The sequence below is a fragment of the Leptinotarsa decemlineata genome, unplaced genomic scaffold (assembly GCF_025532065.1).
Source record: "Leptinotarsa decemlineata unplaced genomic scaffold, Ldec_3_MD MMD2_P_RNA_scaffold_5, whole genome shotgun sequence".
NCBI lineage: Eukaryota > Metazoa > Arthropoda > Insecta > Coleoptera > Chrysomelidae > Leptinotarsa > Leptinotarsa decemlineata.
In genome coordinates this window covers 2,280,838-2,301,765 of record NW_027412532.1, presented here as the reverse complement: position 1 = coordinate 2,301,765, position 20,928 = coordinate 2,280,838, and the positions used below count along the sequence as shown (strand labels likewise).

General features: G+C 37.4%; 1 protein-coding gene across 3 annotated transcripts in view; it reads right to left on the bottom strand.

Moving 5' to 3' along the window:
* Nucleotides 1-5,774: 5,774 nt before the first annotated feature.
* The window catches only part of Ptx1 (pituitary homeobox homolog Ptx1), a 168,131-nt gene continuing 152,977 nt past the window's right edge, over nucleotides 5,775-20,928 (bottom strand). For all 3 annotated transcript variants that reach the window (XM_074169238.1, XM_074169237.1, XM_023163918.2), the window contains exon 5: nucleotides 5,775-14,533. In XM_074169238.1, the coding sequence (XP_074025339.1) occupies nucleotides 13,943-14,533 (591 nt within the window). In that variant the 3' untranslated portion in view covers nucleotides 5,775-13,942. The remainder of the gene's footprint in view (nucleotides 14,534-20,928) is intronic.

Genomic DNA, 20,928 nt, shown 5'->3' with positions numbered 1-20,928 from the left:
GATCGATGTGGTGAAATATTTATGACGGATAATCCCAGATATGGTATTCAGATTATCAAACTGCGATAATAGATATATTATTACAGTTACATGCCGCGTTTGTATATCCATCTGTATTTGAGTGATTTATGGTAGATATCAGAGCAACGAAGATCTCATCGGCTTCCTTCAATGACAATAATGAATCGATTTTCCAAAAATGAAAGTAACATTTGAACAACCACCTTATTTTTTGAACAGCTGACGTATAGTTGCAAATTACTCACACTGCTGCTGTGGTTACTTTTTACTTTTCCTTCATCTTCGACCCGACTATCTTTCAATATTACAGATGAGTTCAGCCCTTCGGACATCAAGTATGGAGGAAGTGAAAAGGTAAATAGAAGAACACGGATTTTCTGTAGTCCGGAGTTCACTCTGAGATCGTAAGCCACACCGGAATCCGCCTAAAGCCCTTCACGGAAATAATGTGCATTCGAATAGAAAAGGTCGCTTCCTCACACTCGATCAAAATCGCATTTCGTTAACATAAACACATTTGGGACACTAGGTGGACTTTTCAAGATTCTACTGGGTCTAAGGTGGGTAGAGTTATCATTGTTCCTTTCATGAAGTATCTAATGACTGGCACCTGCTATAAACAATGATATGATTATGGGGTTTGATTGTTTAATTTTTCTTTCGAATACTTTTACTTTTGTAAGGGTTTTTGATCTGTCACCAATACCCATCAAACGAAAACTTTCCCAAAAACTAACACATTATTTTTCTGTGAAATAATTGCAAAATCCAAATCGAAAGTGTACATTGTACTTTCCTATTTTTCACAGCATCGTTCTTCAAGTTCGACCTCATTAATGTTCTAGCACAGTTACAATCAAGAAACAATTTTAACATTATTCTCTCCACCACCAATAAATATAGTCGCTTATATGGATAATACTTACCAAATATAAGATTAACCGAAAATAATGATTTTATGAAACGAAAAACTGAAAGTACGAAGAAATAACATACAAGCAACAACCAAACAAATAGAAATTGAAATATCAATGAAAGCTGAAAAAATAAAAATTGAAAATTATTATTAACAAAAAATGAAAAATAAAAATTCAAAGATTTCAAACCAAGTTATGTCACGACGTTTCGATTGTTAGTATCCACAATCGTCTTCGGGTGATACCCGTCTTCACTTTTTCCGCTTCATTGGTTTTCAACGGGAGATGACCGTTTGGCGGGAATTGGTCATTTTTCGCTTGATTAGAGGTTTCCGTATGTTACGTATCTCTACGCTAGCTTGACCAAATGCGTTGATGGACAAAATATACGCGGCTTCTTTGAATTTTCTCCTAAACCAGTGTTCCTCTTTGTGGATGATTTCAGTTTGAGCCCACTTGATGTTATGTTGATGAGCCCAAACATGCTCAGCTATTCCGGATTTGCTGGTTTCTCCTCGCTGTGTGTATTTCTTGTGCTGTACTTGGACCCAATCCTTCTTATCCTTTCCGATAATCCTCTGATGTAGGGATTCCTCTCTTAGTTGATTGATGGTGGTTGGTCTTCTGGTTCAGATACTGTCCTGTGTGAGTGGGTTTTCGATATACAGATGTTACCCATTTAGTGTCGGTTCTCTTCACTAATACGTCTAAGAAAGACAATTCGTTGTGGACTTCCTTCTCCATTGTGAAATTGATGAAAGAACTTACGTTGTTAATGTACTTCAGGAAGGGGTCTAGTTCTGCATTCCCATGGTTCCATATTATGAAGGTGTCATCTACGTATCTTAACTAGACTTGGGGCTTCTTCAATGGCCAGAGTTTCAAACCACTCCACATATATATTGGCTATAACAGGTGAAAGTGGCGATCCCATTGGCAGTCCCTCATCTTGCGTAAAGAATTCGTCCTTCAGTTGAAAGTAGCAGTTTCGTACGCAGCATCCTAGTAATTGCATTATTACTTGTATCGGTAAGTTTGTTCTATCTTTCAGGTCCCCATCTTCGTTTAATTATTGGTAGTAAAAATCTGGACAATTTTTGAGTGGCTGAATCTCTGGATCTAATGATCGGTCTGAGCGGAACATCCTTTTTGTGGATTTTGTGTAGTTCATACAGGTGAGGGGGCTTACTGTGGTGCGGTATTAGCAATGATCTCTCTTTTTCCGTAAAATAGACTTCGTGTTTTTTCAAAGTCTGGTACAACTTCCTTTTAATTGATGCAGTAGGGTCCCTTACGATCTTCGTGTATTTTTCTTTCTGAAGCACCTCTTCGATCTTCTGTTCGTAGAGATCAGTATCCTTCATAACAGTAGCGTTTCCCTTATCTGCAGGTAAGATCTTGATGGTAGCCCGATCAGAGCTCTTCGTTCTTTATTGCTGATGTTAGACGTTGGAACTGGTTCTCGATCTAGCTGTTCTCTGATTTTCCATCTGAATTCTTCTGCCTCGATCTGATCAATAAGGGAACTGGTGGATTCTACTGCAGTTATAATTTCCAAAGTGGGCACAGACGTTGGTGCAATGGCGAAGGTTAGACCTTTCTTCAGCAAAGATTTCTCTATGTCCGTGAGAGCGGGCGGGAACTCATGTTGATGACGTTGGCGGCTTCATAGCTTGCCTGTTCTCGTTCTGCATTAGGGCATTGTTTCTTTACTAAACTCCCCCACTTCCTGTTGTGGGTATTCTCCATATCTTGTCTGTCTTAATTGTTTTTTCAGGGTTTTCAAATGTTCTCATGAATGGAGCTCCGCCCTTAAGCATAACCTGAAGCTGGAAAGCTTTGTGCTCAAGCTTTGAATTTCACTAGCTATTTCTGAATTACTCAGCCTAGGTACGATAAAACAACTGAAACATGTATAATCTTATATATTTGTAGAACCAAATAACAACTTCTAATTTTCCTTCAATCTATAGGAACTATTTTTTTTGTGAAGCATAATCCCAGATGGAAAATAATTCAAAAGTTATCAGAGCCTGAATAACACTATAAATTGATGGATCTTGATGAAACAATCCGCTAGGAGTCTATCTATTTCTGCAATTGAAACTCCAACTTCCATCTCCCATACTCCCCATTCACGTCAACATTACTGCGGCCCTACCATCATTTCAATTATCTCGAACAAGCATATCTACGCGAACAAACTGTCGGTGGGGTAATGTTATTTCTTGATATTTCAATTATTACGCAAGATTTACTAACCGGATCATTCGGTTGCTTGGATACAAGCGGGTGGCGCTTTCCCTCTGCTAACGTCCTTTTAACGTTTCCATTCCGTTCTGATCTACCGCCTCCTTGCTTGTTTGCTTCAAGGTTCGCTGCGTTGATATTACAATTCACCATTTCGGCGATGTACGAGGATGAATAGTTATAACGGATACAAGACACGATCTTCTTGGTCCTTGAAAGTGGCGTTTGAATTTCGGATAGAATACAAATGTTAGATGTTACTGATAGTTAGTTTACTTGGCGTCTTTGACATTAGAGAAGTAGATTTGCGAGTGTGTGAAGATGAACTTTTTATCTTGGCAAGTAACATTTGGGCAGAGTAGTCTGTAATGTCTTCCAGAGGTCAAAGGAAGCAAGTGTCTGAAAGTTTCCTTCACCAGAAAGAGAAATCTAGATTATATAACTCTACTTTCCTCCATTGCTGAGGTTATTCCATTCGCAGTCGAAGTGGAATACATGGCTAGTATCCTCGATTGAACTCTCCTGGAACGATCACTTGGAAAAGGTTTTTCATGAAAATGTCGAAGTACCTACAGAAAATCTTGGGCTCCAGGGTTTAAATATGTGATGATTGTCAGACAAATGTTCACATCTGAGGCAATCACCTTAGGAGGTTCCTAGTGTACAGAAACAGGATTGCCTGGCTAAATATGATGCCATCTGCAAACCATCGTCTATTGTTGTAGACCTCCCTTCTTTCCACATCATTCTGACTAGAAAGGCAAGTTGAGCAACATACAGAATTATGAAAATTGCTAACTGCATAAAGGATTTGCAGAGCGTAGCAGAATCTAAACGTTACTGAAAGTCAAGGACCAAGATATACGGTCGTCTTGGTTCTTGAAACTGAATTAATTTTGGAGAGGATACAAATGTTAGATCATTCACTTATGGCCAATTTTTTGAAGCCTTTGTTACTAGAGTAGTAGCTCTACTAGCATATGAAGATGAACTTGTCATATTGGCAAGGAACATTCGGGCAGAGTAGCCTCTCTTCCTGAAGTAGCCTAATGTTTTCCAATCTGCCAGAGAAAGGAAATGTCAGATAGTTGCCTTCACCACAAAGAGAAATCTAGATTATATAACTCTTCTCCAATGCTGAGGTTATTTCATTCCCAGCCGAAGTGGAATATATCACTATTATCCTGGTTAAAACTCTCCTGGAACGCTCATTTGGAAATAGTTATTAATGAAACCAGACTAAACCTACGGAAATGACGAAGAACCGATAGAAAATCTTTGGCCTCCGTCTATTGTTGTAGACCTCCCGCCTTGCACATCATTCTGAAGAGAGAGAACAGTTGAGCAACATACATAATTATGTACGTTGGGACTTCTGGGAAACTGTTAATGCTAGATTATGAATTACTGATGAAGAGTTTGCTAGATATTCATTGATTGAAAAGAGCTAGATCTGCAAGCTCATGTAAAAAACAATGCCATCTTGGCAAGAAAAGCTAGCCTGTTTCGATCTCCAAAGGAGTTTGGAGTTTCAGTGGAAGCACATGTCTATACACCTCAGCAAAACTTTGATAGTTTGGATAATGTTCATAGTTGGTGTCAGAGGATATAGATGTCTATACACCCCAGCAAAACTTTAATAGCACCCTTCAATGGTCACCGGAAGTGAAACTGATAATGCTAGATTATGAGTACAACCCATCCAAGAGGAGTTTTACTGGCTGCAACCCCATGCCAAGGGCCTGATATAACTTGTGTACTCAACAGTAATTGCCAATTATCCTGCTTAATCAAAATTTTCGGTTGAGTGTCAACTAATGGTGGAATTGTTCTTTTTATTTACAAAACTACTTTTATGCTCCTCAATTCTTTGAGAAAACGTTCTCCCTGTTTAGCCAATATACAGTTTTGGGCAAGAGCAACCCAAATATAACAATGTCCTTGACTGACGTTATCGCATCTTGAATTTGGGTAGACCTGGTCCATGGCTTGCTCTTTTAGTTTTTTGGAAAGAGTGGAGTCTATAATATCTACCCAAAAACCGTTGTTGACCGCTACTTGTTTGAATAAACTAAGCTCTCTCTGGAAATTACTCTCAGACAGTGGAATATTCAAAAGTCTGTAGAGCATACTATTGAATGCAGCAACTTTATGCTGGTAAGGGTGTGTGGATGACTATGTATGACAAATATCCTTTGTTTAATACGTTAGTTATGGATTTTCATGAAGTAATGGCCAATTCCATCATATAACAAAATTAATACTCGACAAAGAATGATTTTCCACTTTTCAATAATATAAAAATTCACTTCATTTCAAATAAAGTTTAATTCGATTCCAAATGATATAGAAAGATGCAAACCACTATACAGTTTTTAAAAAAGCTCTGAAAAACTACTTCGTTGAATAAAATTTACAAAAAACAAAATGTTATCGTACCTGTATAGGTTTTAATAAATAAACATAAAGTTATTTGTTGTAAGGCTTTTTTTATTTTTTATGTAGTTTTATGAGGAATCCATTACGATTTTTGTATGGTCTGATGGCAAATAATCAAGGAGTGGGACAAGAAAACAAACACCTCAATATGCTGATATGGATATTTTTATTGTGACTAGACGGTTGAAAATGTTTTAACAGTTACAAACGATATGCAGAGTATAATTGAATTAAATAGGTACAACAGAATTTTAGTTTATCACTATGGGTCGCTTGTACCCACAAAAGTTCAGTTGGTACAACTGGACCTATATACACCATGTCCCTGTCAAGAAAATCACTATGCACTTCGATGTGGAAATCTTTCTCGCGTTTCAAAGTGCAAAGAGACTAATCTTGGGCGAGACCTATATACTTTCTAATTTAGATATCTTATATAAATAATCAATTAACAATTTCCATTCATTCAACTTTTACATTATTATAATTACATTGCACGTGCAGCCTTCGTACCTGAGGCCTACAAAAATGGCCCAATACAATCTCAATGAACCTGCATTTATTTATACAGAACGGCAGAGAAACCAGTTGAGGTATTGAAGAAACATGTAAGGTGTGCTGAGAAGTTCGTAGGCTAACACATAGATGACGCTACCAGTATGAAATCCATATGATTCTTAGTTAACCTCAACCTTCAAAAGACACGTGTACAAATTTCACAGCTGTCGGATTATTAGTTTGTAGGATAGAATATTTAGAGCGAAGCAACTTTTGTTAGTTCGAAGAAAATAAATTGAAAGGAATTTCGTGCGTTGATAAAGGTTTGATTTTGGAGAAAAAACACTGTTGAAGGCAACATGTTTCGCTAGAACAGTAGGTTTGAATACTTGAAGTTGTTTCTTAGTTTGATATTCATATACTACAGGTAACCGTAATTGAGACTACCTCAAAAAAATCACCTAAAGAATATTACCTCATTATCTCTATGTGCAAAATTTCGAACGTTAAAGATATGATTTCCTTTTAGAAGATGACTTGAATATGTTGAATTTGTTGTCTTATTTTCATAGCTCGTATGATGTTCCTGGATTCGATTCCTGAATATTCTGCCCGTTTGACCAATATATACCTTAGGGCACGTTCCAAACTTTAATTCATATACTCCTGATTTCTCGAATATGGATGTTTTTTCTTTATTATTTTCAACTGACATTCCCAATATATTGCTTGTTCTATATGCAATTTTAATATCTCGTTTCCTCAAAAATGAAGCCACTTTTTCCGTTTGTAAAAACAATTTTTTTACTTTGCTGGCCTATTAACTTTTCAGCACAACTGTTACATGGAATACAAAAAATGTAACACAATTTGAGATTTTGTCAATACCGACTGATGGAACTTGGAATTAAAAAAATCTAAGGGTATTCATGAATTGACAATAGTATATGAGAAGAATGCTAGCCGTTCTATATGCCCTGAAAGTTAACCAAAGTAAATAAATTGATTTGGCATAAAATCTTTGGACAATTGAATATATTTGGCACAATAACAATGGTTATTTTATATATTTGTACTCGATTAAGGTAGTACAAGAAGTTGTGACAGTTCAGTTCATGCTGAAAATATGCTCAACACCTGAAATATTGAATAAAATGGAAAAGACTGGTTGGGACAAGAATTGCAAAAAATATTTTTCCCCACGTCTGCATTGTCTGTGGTTATGAATAGTGAATTTTTTTAATGTCTAGGTCATTCTTCGAAAACCATTTTGAACAAGTGAATTCATTAAAAAATAATTGTACAAATGAATAATTTCATCTCGAAATATGTTTCTCTCCCAATTACCTACACCGTAGGTTCTGGTAAATACCTGCCTGAAACACTATTTCCCCGGCTGATACCACGCTGGATATTGAACCATTTTCGACACATATTCATGTAAGATATCCCACAAACGCTAGTATCCCATTAATAATTTTTTCATCCATAATTGAAATTCATTGAAATAAGAATAACCGATTTAAATTTTTTTATAGAGTAATAATCAGGGGTTCAGATTGAGTATTTCAGACCCACTCATTGACGGTATTTTTCAATCACGATTTCAAATATATATATTTCAACAAAATTGAAAGTTAACATGAATTCAAATAGCAAAAACATCACTTGAACTTTTTGGAAACCCTATCCGAGAAAATTCGTTTAGAAAATATTTGTTGAAGCTCAATTCATCCCAGAAATCATGTCGCAATATAGAGATATCCATTATAATTTTTTTTCTGACTGTGGAAGATGAAAATCTCCAGACAGCTCGATAAAAAACCAAAATATCCAAATCGACCCATACTAGTATCTAGCTTGCACGAATACCCAATATTAGCCACCAAAATGTGCCATAATGAACTGAATTCCAATGGTTTTTAGAAACAGTATATGGGACAAACTAGTAGATACCTGAAAACACAAGTATCTGAACATGCTACAATTTTGCTCACTTACAAATGAATATTTTCCAGAATGTATGACGTTTTGAAATAAAACGGTCAACAGCATTCTATAACTTGACAAAACAGTTACCCAAATAAACATTACAACTTCGTATTTTCTTCTCTTCAAAATTCGACAAAAGCAACGGTAGACTTTTCAGAAGGCTCACTCATTTATATCATGTTATATTTCTTGTGTACTTTACTTTTCAATTCAGGCAAAACTATGTATCTACAATATCTGCTTCTACATTGGAATTGAAACATAAAAGTTCACTTATCAAAAAATTTGACGTGAAATTGTTTTGTGCAGAAAAAATTTGAAAAAATATTGTTTTAGCGCTTTGATGATTGAATAAATGAATTCTGAAATACTTAGAATGATTTTTCTCTCAAATTGATATAGTCCCAACCAATCTTTCCACATAAGCCATGTTTGGCGAGAAAATATAACAAACTAAATTCAGTCCGTTTGAGCTATATTTCACTCAGCACATAAAAACTTCAGAACTTTTTGCATTATCTTAAATTAATAATAAATCAATTTGAGCAACTAATACTCCAAGTGAGTTAATGGGACAAAAAATCGTCTCCGCAGAGAAATATGGCACCTTATACATTGGGAACAGAAAAATAGTCGTTTGGGAAAAATATGGGGCGATTCAATTTAATTTCTACAAGGTTTTTAATAGTTTAACACACCCCAGTACTTCATCTAATTTACAGTCGACACAAAATCTATAGATTTATATACATTTTGTACAGTTTCCGACCAAGACGGATTTTTTTTTGTTGAGAACGGGTTGGATGGTTTTTATTTGTATTATTTTGTAGCGTTTTTAAACATTCAATGTATTGTTTTTCAATGAATACTAGAACTATACGTTTGGATTTTTATTTACGACAAATTCTTGTAAAACGTATCTCAGAAAACACATCATTTACAGTTGGTATGCATGAGAACAATTCAAAATTTCTAGTTTGTTCATAAATAAATCTCAAAAGGTAATTTTTTTCTATTATTTTCCACATTTATCACATTTAATGTAAGTTTTTACTATTAGGCATTGATGTTGATACTAGGTATGAACAAAATGAAAAGTTCTTAATTCAAACATTTTAGCGATCAAATCATCCACATTTCATGGAATTTTGACACTCGTAGGAATTTAGTAAGAAACAAATGCAATGATTTTAATCCTTCATTTCAATGGAAATGTGGAGAAAATCTTTTTTTATTTCGAAAATACTTAATTTGTTACTTTCCACAAAAAAATTAATTATTAATTTAATGAAATTCCCTTATTTTGGCAAAGCATTCTCCTTCATCAGAATTTCAAGAAATAATTGCTGAATGATATACGAAGTTCATCAGTTTTCTTGTCATATAATTTTGACTCCTCAGAATGTACACATTTTCTCAAGTTTATGAATTGAAACACAGAATCATTGTGTCTTTTGGGAGTCACAGATTTCATTCAATATGCATAGAAATAATAATTCATTTCAATCGATTCTGTTCACGCTGCACAAATCCTACCGACTGCGCCAATTTGCCAATTGGCTGACAAGGCCTGACAAGGCATAAATACGCTTTACGAAGCCTAAAAGGTAGTCATCGGACAGCAAGCCATGATGGTTAAACCTCTGAAGAAGCTAGCTACTCGCGCCAGTGAAACGTCAGGAAGAAATTCCAAAAATCCACGGCTTTCAAACTCGGAAGAGCAATGATACTGAAACCATAACCTGTCAATTCCTCATTAATTTCAATGAATATTCCTGAATATGCACGAAGTTTGCTCTCTGTGGATATTTGAATGTATTTTCATGATGGATAATCTGGCAATTTTGTACACATTTGAACTCAGCGTTTGTGATGATATGTTGAAAAAAGTACGACAACTGGCAACAGTACAGTCCGTGAAAATGATTATCATTAACTTATGCTTATTTATATTCCCATTAACTGATTCGATATTGTACTTTGTATCATAATCTTACATTATTCAGAATGATACAGTGTGGAAAATATACCCCATAATCCCTAAAATCCCCTAAAACTAGTTAAACAAAATCACCTCCCCTTTCTGTTTTGATTCCTCTCGAAGCGACTTAACAGAAAGTGCAGAGAATTAACAATTGAACGGGAAATCTGTTTACCCTTCTCATATGTGGAATAACCAATAAATGTAGAGTAATGGACAATTTGTGTTTTCTAAGCACCTTATCGCGAATTATTTAAATTTGGAACCTTATCTTCGTCACGTTACAAGGCTAAAAATAAATTTATCAGATAAAAACCATGACACTCGTTTCCAACAAATTACAATCGAAAATTTTGCGGCCATTTTGGAGGCTGCTTATCAGCGACGTCTGATTGGACAAATGCGGGAATATTGGTCCTTGCTCTGTATGTTGAGATCGTGAAAAGTTGAGGGCTCAGATATTTTACGATAATAACGGAAGTTTCTGGAAATTACTGCACTTTTTTTTTCATTATCCAGCGACGGCAGTTTTCAGTTGTTGTGAAACAGATTTGAAACCTACAGGGTGAATCAAATTATCTGAAAGTCTCAAATTACCAACACTGTAGGTTAATGGACTGACACCTATTAGAAAACAACTACTCCCCTGGCTAATACCACGAAGGGCGTTGGATTATATCCGACAGATGCCAGTACAGGATTCTTCACTGAAGTCATTCCTGCATATGTTGTTGGCATTACAACTTCCGGAATCGATTTTGAATTATTGGAACACACTTGCAGACCGGTTTCGGGCTGTTTGGCCACTCGTCAGCGCAAGGTAGTATCTATCGTCATCATGATGTCGATAAATGAAAATCGATTTCCTTTCGAAGTATCATTCCTCGAACTAGGCTAAAGCGAACGACAAACACCGTGTTTGTCATCGCCCCATCTGCCTGTGAACGAGGTAACAACCGCATATCCGAAATTTTTTCTGATAGATGTCAGTCCATTAATCTACAGTGTAGAACGAATTGTTCTTTCAGATATTTTGATTTACAGCCAGTCTCCAACTATGTCCACTCAATTTGTGAACCTACAGGGTGCTCCACATTTGAATTATGTTTTGGAACATTGATTACCATCAACAGTAGATCTAGCTCTCTATATTGAATCGTGCTGGGTTCAAAAAATTCAGTTTCATGATTGAAGAACAAAAGAACATTGAAATAAAAACTGAAAGAAGTTTTGGAAGTACAAGATATTCAATTGCTGGGAATGTACATATATCCGTAAGAGTATCACTGTCAAAGACATAGACATATGAAATATTTTTATTAAGACTCACTTTAAATTTAAGCAATAATGATATGCACAAACAGGTAAATTATATTTTGTCTGAAAAAATACAGAATTTGTATTTTTCAACTAAAGTTGAAAGCTGTTTCTTACGCAACTTTATGAGCCTGTTTGTATATAACAAAATAATGAAGGCTATGCTTCAGGATGAAACTAAAATCAGGAAAAAAGTTGATATAGGCAATCCAAATTCACTTTTCTGAACCACGAAATGAACATTCGTGATGGAATCAGGTTCTAGTGATCTGATGCAGTACAAAAAATGTTAAATTTTTGAATTGAACAGGGAGCATTCTGTAAATTTTGGTATCCGTATCAATATGATCGGTTTCAATAAAGAACTGAGTTATGAAAATAATTTCTAATCGAATGGTTACGTTGAATATAATTCTGTACAATAATTTCTTGAACTCACGAGATACAAATCAGTGGTGTTTTATTATTCGAATAATTTAAAATTCCTGTGGTGGTGATTCCCGACTTCTACCGATAAGAATCCAATAGAGTGATGTGATTCAATAAAAACATTCAATAATATAGTGTGGCATACTTGAGATGAAGACAATTCTGTATTTTAGTCATTTTTTAAAGCATATAATCGATTTTGGTTACAGTCGTAGACCTTTATGTGCCGCACTTTTTGTAATACTTAGCCCGAGTGACAGCCTCAAACTTGGAAATTGATTTTGACACTACATACCGAATTTCAACTGAATTTCAACCTGAAATTTGAATTATTTTTGTAATTTTCATATTCAAATCCGATTTTCAATGAATGAATGAATGTATTGAAATAATTTGGAACTCACTTCCAATATTAATGTTAATTTCTTTTCCTGTTGAATTCGCTTCATTAATTTTCATTTATTTTCAACCGATGTGTCTGTGGCTTTTTAGTATCTAAATAATCAAAATTTGAAATTTTCCATAACGAATATCGGGTTTTTCATTCTCATTCCTACATTATAACGAATTTATCCTTTTTTTATCGTCATATTTAGAACCATTAACAGAAAATCGGACATGAATATGAAAATGACAAAAAATAAATAAAATTCGAATTTTGCGTTGAAATTTGGTATGTAGGGTCAAAATAAATCTTCAAGTAACTTTTTCAAATAACTAATTTCGGTATCATCAACGCGAATTAATATACAAGGACCGAAAAACAGAAGCCACGTATCAATCTCAAATTTCTCGTTGAATTGAGAAAAACTCTAACTGAGTGCTATAATTTTCTCGTGCGCATGTTTTTGAGCGGTGTAATCGTAAGAGCCAAGAAGACCAGCGCCCAGGTCGCCCTGTCACTGCTTCAACTCCGTAAACAGTGACTAAAATCAACCAAATTGTTCGTGCAGATCGTCGATTGAGCATCCGGATGATTGTCAAGGCTGTAAACGCCGATAAAGAAACGGTTAGAAAAATTTCACGCGAGGAATTACACATGACAAAAGTCTGTGCAAATTTGGTGCCAAAAAACCTGACTCTTGCGTCAACAGGTCTGCTCAGATTTCCTTGAAAGGTTAGAAGAAGATCCCGGACTGATGAAAAACATTACTTGCGACGAAACGTGTATTATTCAATACGATGTTGGAACATTAACGGTATCGTGATGACTGAATGGGTTCCATAGGGTCAGACTGTCAACCAGACTATTTGCCAGTTTTGCCAACACTACGAGAACGAGTTCGTAAGAAACGGCCCAAGTTATGGAGGAACAACTCGTGGATTTTGCACCTGCTCATAACACGCTATCTTTTAAGCGGTATTTGGCCGATAAACTCACTCCAGTGCTCGAACACGTGCCGTACTCGCCAGATTTGGCACCGTGCGACTTTTTTTTGGTTCCTAAGATAAAATCTGATATGAAAGGGACCCGATTTGAGTCGATGGAAGCGGTAAAGCAAAAAAGAAGACTGCCAGCACTGCTTCGATCAATAGAAGAAACGTATGGCAAGGTTTTTGTCAAGGGGAGTATATTGAAGGGGAGCCTTCGAATGTAGAATCCTTTTTATGATGAAACCCTTTTTCGTAACCAGTCTCGTTATTTAATAGCAGTGAACGCAGTAGGCTAGGCTTAAGGCTGTCACTCGAGCTAAAGGATGTCTTCATTTTAAGTGTGTCACCCTGTAAATGGAAATATTGAATAAAAGTTGTCCTACAACTGTTTCTTGTTGATAAATTTACTGAAAAATTTTTGTATCACTGAAGACTAAATTCAATTTCACATAATGTTTTTTTTGTCATCGAAATGAATCTCCTACGGTTTATGAACCTATATATTAATTAGTTCTTTATGGATCTTCGAAAGTCGTCAGTGACTCTGAATTTTTTCATGAATTGTTCATTCCCAATTGCAACTATGGAGCACCGATAGAAAAAAGAAAGATCTGTACTGCCGCCCTCAAAATTCCACTACGACAGCTCCCGACCAATCTCCCTTACCTCGTCAATCGTCTTGGTCTTCGTTCTTCAGGTGCACCCCTAGGGGATGCTCCTGGTCTCAGCCAGGCCTGTCCCCCACTCCCAAGCCGCTGCTTGCGTACTGGCAAGCGGACAGCCCCGCCGAAGAGGACCTCACCGGGCTGACGCTGGAGTACCCCACGAATCCCGTGTGCTGCTTAGCCTTGAGCCTTAAAGAGGCTATACTCGAAGACATGGCCGCGCAGGGTTCAGCTGCGCTCCTGTGGTGGTACATCGAGTAGGGGTTCGCAGGGGTGGTGTACGGACACGGCTGGGCTGAAACCGCCCCAGGGGAGCTAGTCATGACGGAGCCCATGGCCCCCGGAAGCATGGAGCTCACTGCCCCAGTCATTGAAGCACCGGCTCCCGCGGCATTGAAGCAGTTCACTGGGCTCTGGTGGTGGTTGGTCGGCACCACGGGCCAGAAGGGTTTCGTACCCAGGGGGCTGGGGACTTTGGTGGCCCAGTTGTTGTACGTCGAGTAAGAGTAGAAGCTGTCATCGCTGATGGTGGGCATGAGGGTGTTGAATTGGGTGCCGAAACCTGTCTTGAATTCGGCGGCGGCGTTCATGGCGTTCATTGCGTTTCGCTCACGCTTCCGCCATTTTGCACGGCGGTTCTTGAACCAGACCTGGAACAAAGAGAAAAGAAATCAGAAAAATAGATAGATAAAGTACCAAAGAGCTATATATGAATGAACACGTAATAATTTGGGGTTTTTAAGTGAGCGCTTCCTATCATAAAATTTATATTGGGTTTGAGAACCGCTGTGGTTTCTAGCTGATTCGCAAACACCTGCGACTTCACAAGATGAAGGCTACCGTGGCAAATTGCCATGATCACGGTGGTCATTTCATATCACCTCCACGTGAGATGCAGAATATTCAACACAGCTGTGAGCTGTGAGGTACGTAGCACCATCCTATGAAACCACATGTCGCTGGTGTACATATCATCCAATTCAAGCAAAAACAAGTTGGTAATCATCAACCTATAGTTCTCGTCATTGACAGCAATGGCCTGACCAATGTCGTTCTCAAAGAAATATGGGTCAATGACGCCGCCAGCCCAAAATCAACACCAAACAGTGACTTTCTCGGGATGCATTGGGCTACATCGCTGAAAATTATTTTTTGATGAAAACTAGGCCGAGCTCTTGTGAGTAACGCAGAATCGACTGCCTTTGATTCTCCTGCACACTCTTACATACAGCGGCAGATCTTGCATTTCATTGGCGTACGGTTTGTAGACGTGTATGGGATGTACTAATTGAAGATGTATGTGTAAGGTTTCAATGTTCAAACTCTACATAAGTGTGTCTTTCATTACAGAACCCCTAAATGGTGAGGTCATTCCCTTTGGAACGGAGGTGAAATATCTTGGCTTTGTCTTTGATAAAAAACTCACCTTGAACGCTTACTTGGAAAAAGTTTTACACAAAAGCACACTGTTCTTATAGACCTGCTTAATCTGCAAGCGCGGCCATGAGAACAACAATCTTGGAAATAAGAAAGCTAACGAGGAGGCAACAAAAAGTATGAGGAACGCTGATGGGAAGTAGTGAGTAAGAATGAAGAGAGGAAGAGGATTAAAGAACGAATCAGGACAGAGTGGCAGAGGGAATGGGACACGGGAGAGACTGGGCGGCTGTTCTACATATTCTGCAGGACAGTCAAGAGTGAATCACTGAATCTGTCGCGGAAGGCCACCCAGCTGCTTACGGGACATGGTAACTTTCCGGGATACCTTGTCAGGTTTAACCTGGGCCCGGAACTACCATGTTTTTGCGGCTACGGTGAGCCCGAAACGGCGGAACACGTGATAGAAAGATGCATGGAGGGAGATAGGACTGGATGGCGTGAATGGAGAAATAGCAAGGAGCGAGAAAATGGGGAGATATCATTGAGAGAAGAGAATGGGCGAAAAGTGTGATGAGGGATGAAAGAGAAGGGTAAAGGGCAGGCTGTTAGTTTGGTGCCAAGGATCTGGAGTGCTGGCGGCGGTCTCCCCCAATGGTGGCGGCCAGGGATATTGTTCGGGCATCGGGCCATGTACACAAACAACAGAAGACATGTTTATTTATTTTGATCATTATTCTTATTTAGTATTATTGTAATTCACTACATATGTAATAGAATGTAAAGTTTTATTTTGGAAATACAGTGGTGGCGATGGATAGAGGGAAGATCCTCCATTGAAAGGTCTCCGGCCAGGACAATACCGAGCGATGGCACTATTCATGTCCTTAAGGACATGTCGAAGGTTTTGCGGTAAAACTTGAGATTTAGGTCCCAAACAAATCCATTGGATTTATGTGATGATTGTCAGACCAATGATCACTTATGGTGCAGTTGCTTGGTGGCCGAAGGCTTCACAGAAAACGGCCCAGGCGAAGCTCTCTGGCTTACACAGACATGCTTTTCTGTTCATCAGTGTTGCCTTCAGTACCACTCCGTGAGCAGCCATGGAGATCCTCTCCACATTTTTCTGGAGAGGAGGGCTAGATGGACTGCATATAGACTTATGCACATTGCCAATTGCACAAATCAATTCAATGCAGAGTGCAACGGACTGTTGGTTTGAAACTGGAAGTCGCAGCATTCTGGAAATAACCTCTGACTTACGGATCTGATGCAGGTGTTTTTATTCGCAGACCCAGGACAGAGATATCAACCTGTTTAGCAAGCTATGCGACTGTATTTCAAACGGAAATTTACGCTATTGAACTGTGTGCGGAAAGATTTGAAGAATCCAACCTCATACACAAGTCAATAAAAATATTCTCGGACAGACAAGCGGCGTTGGAGGCTCTTGGCTCCCACCAAGCAACGTCTAAATTGATAGCAAATTGCAAAAAACGACTCTCTTCAAAAGAAAGACTTAACAGATTATCTCTAGTCTGAATTCCTGGCCATACTGGCCTGGATGGCAAGAAGAATTGTAGACTTCTGGCAGAATCTTCCAGAATTCGCTCACTCCAAGGCGTTTATTCACCCTCCGAAGCTTGATAGCAAACAGTTGTTGGACTACGTTAGGGATGAACTACGATGTCTAACAGTCTAACATTTGACGTGAAAGACCATTCACCATATAAACTAATCGGCTTCGTTAAGAAGCTTGGTTCATTTGGTCGAGTGTTGTGACAAAACACATCTATTTGATTTATTTCCATTTTAACTTGTATCGTTTCGCCATCTGGTGAATTTTCTCGGTAATTTATCCACTTAACCTATCGGCCAAGGGGGCCGATAGGTTAGGTGGAGTACCAAGTCGATTCGATGACGTTTCCCCCCACTCCCAAGTGTGCCAGAATCCGCCTTGTTCATCTACTGGAGCCGATTCCTGTTGTTTACAGTTTTCTACCACTCTTAATCATAAGTAGCAACGGCTCTCATGCCCTCCGGGACAGGCAACCAATATTTCACTTTGACGGGTTTTTGCATCTGCAAAGTATTTTCAGTGTCGGGTTTTTTATGAACGACTGTCGAGATTCTTTTTTGTCTCTAGAGACCTGAGTGAAAACGTTTTTGATGCGCTATATTTGCTCGATTGTTCGAAGATTTTTCTCGCTTGCTTTTTTTAAGTGAACTTCGTTCTAAATTATCTTACTGTGGTCCTTAAGGACAAGATTCATCGTCGAGTCCCGTGCCTGTAATTATTTTAGGTGGGTAATGATTTTTATTACTATAAATGATGTAACACGTGTGTGAAGTTTTTATGAACTACTTTTAACAATTTTATTGAAACATTTATAATTATTTTAGAACTAAGTCAACAACCAAATAAGTATTCTGTCTCCCCCTCGAACCGAAAATAGACTGTTTCGCACCCTATTCTGTGTCTCATTGGATCAGCAGCAACCCCTTTCAAGAAATCCTGAGATTGAACCCTACATCGTGAATAGGTGTGAGCCGCAATAAAGCCTTGTGGGTTGCGGTGGAGGGTCGAAAAAACTCACTGACTTTGGATCTAACCTAATCTAACTTAAACATATGATTGGTTTGGAATGAATACAGTCAAATCCTTACTTTCCACTAACCTAACCTAACCTAACCTAACCTAACCTAACCTAACCTAACCTAACCTAACCTAACCTAACCTAATCTAACTTAAACATATGATTGGTTCGGAATGAATACAGTCAAATCCTTCCTTTCACTAACCTAACCTAACCTAACCTAACATAACCTAACCTAACCTAACCTAACCTAACCTAACCTAACCTAATCTAACTTAAACATATGATTGGTTCGGAATGAATACAGTCAAATCCTTCCTTTCACTAACCTAACCTAACCTAACCTAACCTAACCTAACCTAACCTAACCTAACCTAACCTAACCTAACCTAACCTAACCTAACCTAACCTAACCTAACCTAACCTAACCTAACCTTAGCTAACCTAACCTAACCTAATCTAACTTAAACATATGATTGGTTCGGAATGAATACAGTCAAATCCTTACTTTCCACTGGTTCTTCTGAGCTTACACACTATTTCCAAACCACCCCTCGTATACAGTAACGAATCATCTCCGCTTTCAATGAACGACGAATGAGTAACGAGTTCGCACACCAAAAAAGGCATAATCGCCGGTAGATGAGGCATGAGAATGCGGCAGCATAGCCAACGTGATTATCGCGGTTCGAATTGCTAGTAGAAGGCGCGTGCCTGTACGCCTATCGAATGCCTATCCCGACGAGTTTTTTGGGCTGATTGAGTCGTCGGAAAGCGGCGTTTTGTATTCCCATGAACATCCATTTGTTTACGGCTAATAAAAATAAAGTTAATGGCGCGGGATTGCAGTGTTATATGCTAATGAATTTCGATCGTGTATTTTTTGACGGAATTGATTCTGTTCGGGTATTTTGCAAACCGTGAGAGCATGGGAAGCGATATTTAGTCGACAAATGAATGTAATGTGGTACATGTTTAGGGGAGTATCTGGAAAGAAACATTTTGGCTTTTAACTTCCTCACATTCTAACAAAAAAATGTGCCAAACATTCACTTTTGAAATAAACTCTTTCTGAAGATGTAAATAGATGTGACAAAAGCTATTTATTGGCCAAACGGAACGAATGTTCTCCCAAAGAATAAAGGAACATAAAAGTGGCAGAGCTCAGCCATAACTTCAAAGTATTACATTTGAAAGAGAGAGGTTTGGAACTCAATATTTTGGAATGCTTGGAAAGTAATAGACTCGACACATCTGAAAATTCTCCGGATGATTGAACAGAGTTGAGCCTTTACTTTTTTGTACCCTCAGATGTCTAAATTGACCGTATAATAAGTTTTGAATAGGCTAGTGAATCAGCTGTTTTGGATACTGATATCAGTATTTGCCAACAGGAATAAAAACCATAATATTCTGTTCAAATTGATTTATAGTATAATCAACAAGCTCAAAAAACATGAAAAACAGAGATAAAGGTCCTAAAAATATGAGCGATAGCTCATTCGATTCGGAATCACCCCTAGAAAAATGTTTTTGGAGGATTTTGGTGCAGGTAAAAAATTACAATTATTGATAAATAAGATTTTAAAAAAATGGTATTCAGTTTTTCGTTAATAACTCAAAAAATATCAATATTTAAGCAATTTTGAAAAAAGCTCTTCAAAGAGGAGGATATTTCCGATAAAATAGGGTTACGCGCGGTTGTTACGACATAAGCGCGCTGCCGCTACAGAGAGTTTATCAAAAGAAATAATTTTTTTATAACATAAAATGTCATTTTAAAAATTTGAAAAATCTAGTATCTTCTTAGCATTTGAATGAATCAAGTCCCGTAGAAAAAAAGTTTTATCGCCATTTTTCATAAAGTTAATCAATTGTTAACTAACAAATTCTTTCCCAATCTCCACTGGCATAAATAATGGAATAGAAAGTAAAAATAATTGGCCTATAAATATTAAACTTCGTTGAGCCCTTTTGATATATATACTTCATAAGATCCTGCCATAAAAGTTCATAAAATTCTATTATTTTATTAATTATGATTTTTTATAACTATTGCAAAATGAAATATGTAAAAATTGTTGATAAATTTTTTATTTTCAATCGATATTCAGCTATGTCTGTTTTTACATTGAACAATGGCAGTTATTAACATAGGATATGAATTTTTCACGTAATTTGTTTATTAAATTGTTTTAAACAAATAGAGAAATTCAATATTTTTGAGAATTTTTTTTTGCTATTTTGTTGTCTAGAGATGATTATGATTTAAAAAATGTTTACTTAATTTTAATTTTTAATTGTTTAAAATCGATTTTTTTTATATTTCAATTGTTTAAAAGAAATAATTTTGCTTTTAAAAATCATAATTTACACTTTTAAATAGTTTGGCAAAAATCATTTTTCTAGAGGTGATTCCAAATCGAATGAGCTATCGCTTATATTTTTAGGACCTTTATCTCTATTTTTCATGTTTTTGAACTTGTTGATTAGACTATTAGAGAAAAAGTTTTCTCAAACAACGTTTACGTTCCAGGCACTCCGATCAATTAGGGGTTGTTTTCGATGTTCCACGAACGCAACGGGAGAAACAACCCCCTCATAACGTTCCACCAGTTTCCCCTCTGACATAACTTCGCGCCGTCGTGACCAATGGCGTACCTCGTCGATCTTCATTCCGCCGCCGCAATTAGATGGGTCGTTGGCCACGTCGGGGACGCACCACCCCCGGGGGCAGACGCTTGCACACCGCAGATTGAAGACGGATTTAATGGAAGATGACGGCACGAATTCGAGGATTTTTTCCGAGAGCACCGGACTGGAGAGTTCTACGAGGGCGGTTCTAGAAGAAAACACAAAAATTTTGGAAAAAAATGCATTTATTTTCCAATATAATCTCCTTGCAGCTACATACACTTCTTCCGGCAACATTTGATAAGTTCGATATCGTTTTTATAGTAAAAACTGTCTTGCTCCCCAAAATTTTATCCATTTTATTAAATTCAACGACAACATTTGCTATTTATGACTGCCAAACAAATAATAAACAACGCAGCGTCTTCAAACTT